The sequence below is a fragment of the Aptenodytes forsteri genome, unplaced genomic scaffold (genome assembly GCF_000699145.1).
Source record: "Aptenodytes forsteri isolate BGI_AS27 unplaced genomic scaffold, ASM69914v1 Scaffold164, whole genome shotgun sequence".
Taxonomy (NCBI): domain Eukaryota; kingdom Metazoa; phylum Chordata; class Aves; order Sphenisciformes; family Spheniscidae; genus Aptenodytes; species Aptenodytes forsteri.
In genome coordinates, this window is record NW_008795527.1 from 2781343 (window position 1) to 2785124 (window position 3782).

General features: G+C 36.7%; 1 protein-coding gene across 1 annotated transcript in view; it reads right to left on the reverse strand.

The window, feature by feature from the left end:
* Nucleotides 1-3782, reverse strand: part of NUPL2 (nucleoporin like 2) — a 7925-nt gene extending 4143 nt beyond the window's left edge. Inside the window, exons 1-3 of the mRNA XM_019472786.1 lie at nt 3527-3782; nt 2122-2216; nt 1728-1804 (exon numbers count right to left, since the gene is read on the reverse strand). Of these exons, the coding sequence (XP_019328331.1) occupies nt 1728-1804; nt 2122-2216; nt 3527-3579 (225 nt within the window). The 5' untranslated portion in view covers nt 3580-3782. The remainder of the gene's footprint in view (nt 1-1727; nt 1805-2121; nt 2217-3526) is intronic.

The following is a 3782-nucleotide window of genomic DNA, read 5'->3' on the forward strand; positions in this document are numbered from 1 at the left end:
CCCCCCCGGCCAGCTTTCCCCAGTTTATGTACTGAGCATGACGTCGCATGGTATGGAATGTCCCTTTGGCCAGTTTGGGTCAGCTGTCCTGGCTGTGCCCCCTCCCAGCTTCTTGTGCACCTCCAGCCTTCTCAGTCAGTAGAGCATGGGAAGCTGAAAAGTCCTTGGCTAGTGTAAGCATTACCTAGCAACAACTAAAACATCGGTGTGTTATCAACATTATGCTCATATTAAATCCAAAACACAGCACTGTACCAGCTACTGGGAAGGAAATTAACTCTATCCCTGCCGAAACCAGGACAAACAAGAAACTGGAAAGTCATTAGATAACTCTTCAGGAATTTCAAACCTGAATTTCCTATATTTAAGTTTATCAACACACCTCATTTGAAGCCTGGCCTAATTGAATTTTCCTTAAAAACAAAGTAAAACATATAATGTCCCAAATGCCTGCAAGAGTGGAATGAGTAATCTTTTTGTAAATAAATTCCTTAATTTTTCAGAAGGGTCTTACATCACAAACATCAATAATTCTTTTGTGTCTAGTCACATGCTGGAAGATCATGTTGTTTGGTATCAGCTCTTATACAACAGACTGGAAAATTCAGATTTTGACCTAGTTTAAGAATAGAAATACATGCTTTGGAAAAGACATGTTGTACTTAAACATTTTGTGAGAGAACTGTATCATACAGTTATCATGTATACACTGAAACTTTCATGAACTTGCATTCAGTGCTTCAGTGAGGCCACAAATTTATTTTTTTAATAGCCAGGCATAGTGTATTGTTTAACCATTTCAGTTTATTTTTTTAATTGAAGTTTTTAGAAAAAAAAAAAAAAATCTCTCCTGTCTCTGAAAATGCAATTCTGGTAATTCTAAACACGTGAAGCAAGAAAGGTGACAACAGCTATTCCTCCTGTAACACAGAACCAAGGGGAAGAGGAAAGAGTGCAATGTAGCTTGAATTAGTTTGTACTTGTGTCTATCCAATAGCCTAATTCCTTTCCTGGCACAACACTGAACTGTGCTAGCTTCCTTGATATTGATAGGACTATGAGGGACAAACAATACATATAGATTTTTTTCATATATATATATATATATGAAAACCCCATATATATTACTTCTTTTCTAGAAACGTATATACTCCTTTAGAAATATCTGCTATTTTCAGCATTAATTCCCTGCAATAAAAGTATGTAAAAGAACAAGGTCAAATAAACTTCCCCAGTGTTCTACCTAAAGCGCTATATATCCAGCTATAACAATCAAACTGACTAATAGCATACAAAGTATTGAACTTCTGAGACAGGATTCAAATAACTTCTACAAATAACACACAAGAGCAGGGACAAGACTAAGACAAGTAGTGTCTAGGTTTAGAAAGACCATACATTTAACTGAGACTAGCTAAAAGTCTATTGCTGCCACTTTTTGTAGGAGCTGATGTGTCTAGACATTTAGGCCACCAGTTTTAGAAGCCCAGACCTGACAGTTTTAGCCTGTGATCTCAGACAGAAATAGGAAGTTATGGCAGAGCATACAGACTAGCAGCTATTTTTGCATTCTATTTGGTGCACAGTAATTTAAAAATATTTTGGCATTCTGACAATCTCCTAGAGCTTGGTAATTAAATGAGTCAAGAGTTGCCACCTGAAGAATAGTAACAAGTCCTGTCTCGAAATGTGTTCACATAAAAAGTCAGCATTTTTTAAATACTTACATAGTTCTGAACGTTATTGTTTGCTCTGCAGTTATAATACTCCAGATGCAACTCTTCTGGCGAGAAATCTGGAAAGCCTGTAAGGAGAGGAATAATCAAAAACCTCCAAGAAAATATGTTAATACTTCCAATTGCCCTCTATAGTTATGAAGAAGTGGGCCTTGGTACATTATCTGTAAGTCAGTTACAGTTGGAGACACAAAAAAGATTCATTACAGAACTTCAAAGTGTGAATGTCCAAAATGAATTTGCCATAATCCAATATTCCTTTCTGTTGCATCACAAGGCAAATCATCACCTTGCAAACAGTTCCACAGAGGTACAACAGTGTAGACAAGCGTAAGAAATATCCTAAATAGCAGCAGTATGCGGCAACACTAAAAACATTACCTACCTGAGACATTCGGCTTTTCTTTCATCGGTGAATAAGATGAAAATATCCATTGTCCTGAAGACTCCCAAATTTCCATGTCTTTTGCTACACATTCGCTAGAAAACAAAATAAAACCACAGATGAAGGTGAATTTATATGGTCAAAACAAAACCACCAGAAGCAATTGCCTAGTTTGAATCCAAAGTCAGATTCAAATACCTGCTACCATGAAAATTAACAAAGTGTGACACTAGTCAGAATGAACAAGAGAACTACTCAGTTCTCTGTGGAAAAAATGCACTTATTCGGCAAGATACATAAATGTCCCTTCAAAGCATTTTACTTCATCATCTCTCTGCAAGTAAATCAAACCAGATCTTAAAAAAAAAAAAAAATCTCCAAAAACACAGTGTTTTTTAATCCTTATATGGCATATGCTGTCCCAGGATTTTCCCTGAAGCTGTAGATCACAATACAATTTAAAACCTTCTCAATACTAGATGATTTTACAATATAAATGAACTTGCACAGTTTTAAATAACAAAATTCAGAAAAAAAAGAAAAAAGAAAAAAAGAGAGAGAGAAAAAAAAAAGAGAGATAAGTGTTCCATATAAGTTTCTTGGAAAAGAATCAAAAGCGTAAAAATCCAGACATTGCAAAAGCAGAGAAATAGAAGCTACATCAACAAAAGTAAATGCAAATGTAAACAGTGAAAGGGTAAAAACTAAAGTGGACAAGCAGATCACTACATAGTAACAAACAAAGATTCTAAGTATTTCAGATGTTTGTAACGCAATATACAGTCATGTTTGAGAAGCTGAATAATCTGCTAAGCATTTTCTTAATGTAATCTTAAAAAAATAATGGAAAGTGGTTCCAAAACCTTGCTTCTTCAGGAAATCACACTGCCTGTTGCTTCTCATCATCTGCCCTGTAATCGCCTTGAACCTGCTGGTCACTCTCAACTGACTTTACATACACGCATGTCAAACCAGGTTTCAATAGTTTTGCTATTGGAAGAACAATTTGCTATCACAAGTGTCAGGAAAACTAAGTCAAATAGTTCATTTTCTCAAAGAATTTTTTTTAAAATGGTTGAAATGCTGTCCAATGGGCTCTGACCCCTTATTTCAAGTACCGAAATCTTTGTTTCCTTCCTTATCCTCCTGCCCGCAACTTAAATACCATACCATCTTACTAATATCACAGTTGTCTAGCTGCCCAACCCAGGTTCAAAACAAGGATCGCTTTCTTCCCATGCCAGCATAACTCAAGAAAACTAAATGAAGTAGTGTTTTCTATGGTTCTTACTACATGTCCCGGCTTCCTCCTCCTGATCACGTCCTCTTCATTATCTCTAGTCAGTCAATAAGCTTTTAAACTGCTCATTCTAAACGTTTTCAGTGAGACAGGACTACAACTTACAGAAGTCTCTCCTCTTCATCTTTATAGCCATCAGCAATATTTTGACCGTTCATTAATGCAGAGAATCTGTTCTGTGAAAAGTCTGTATTTCTGCTGCTGCCGCCTGATGATCCAAAGTCAGAGGAGCCAAAAAATCCTCTTCCGTGATCTCTGCTGCCACCCCATGTATTAGACTTAAAGGTGGATGGCTGGATAACATTAGTGTATCTCTGGTTAGCAGTACCCCATCCTCCTCCTCCTCCTCCTCCTCTGCTAG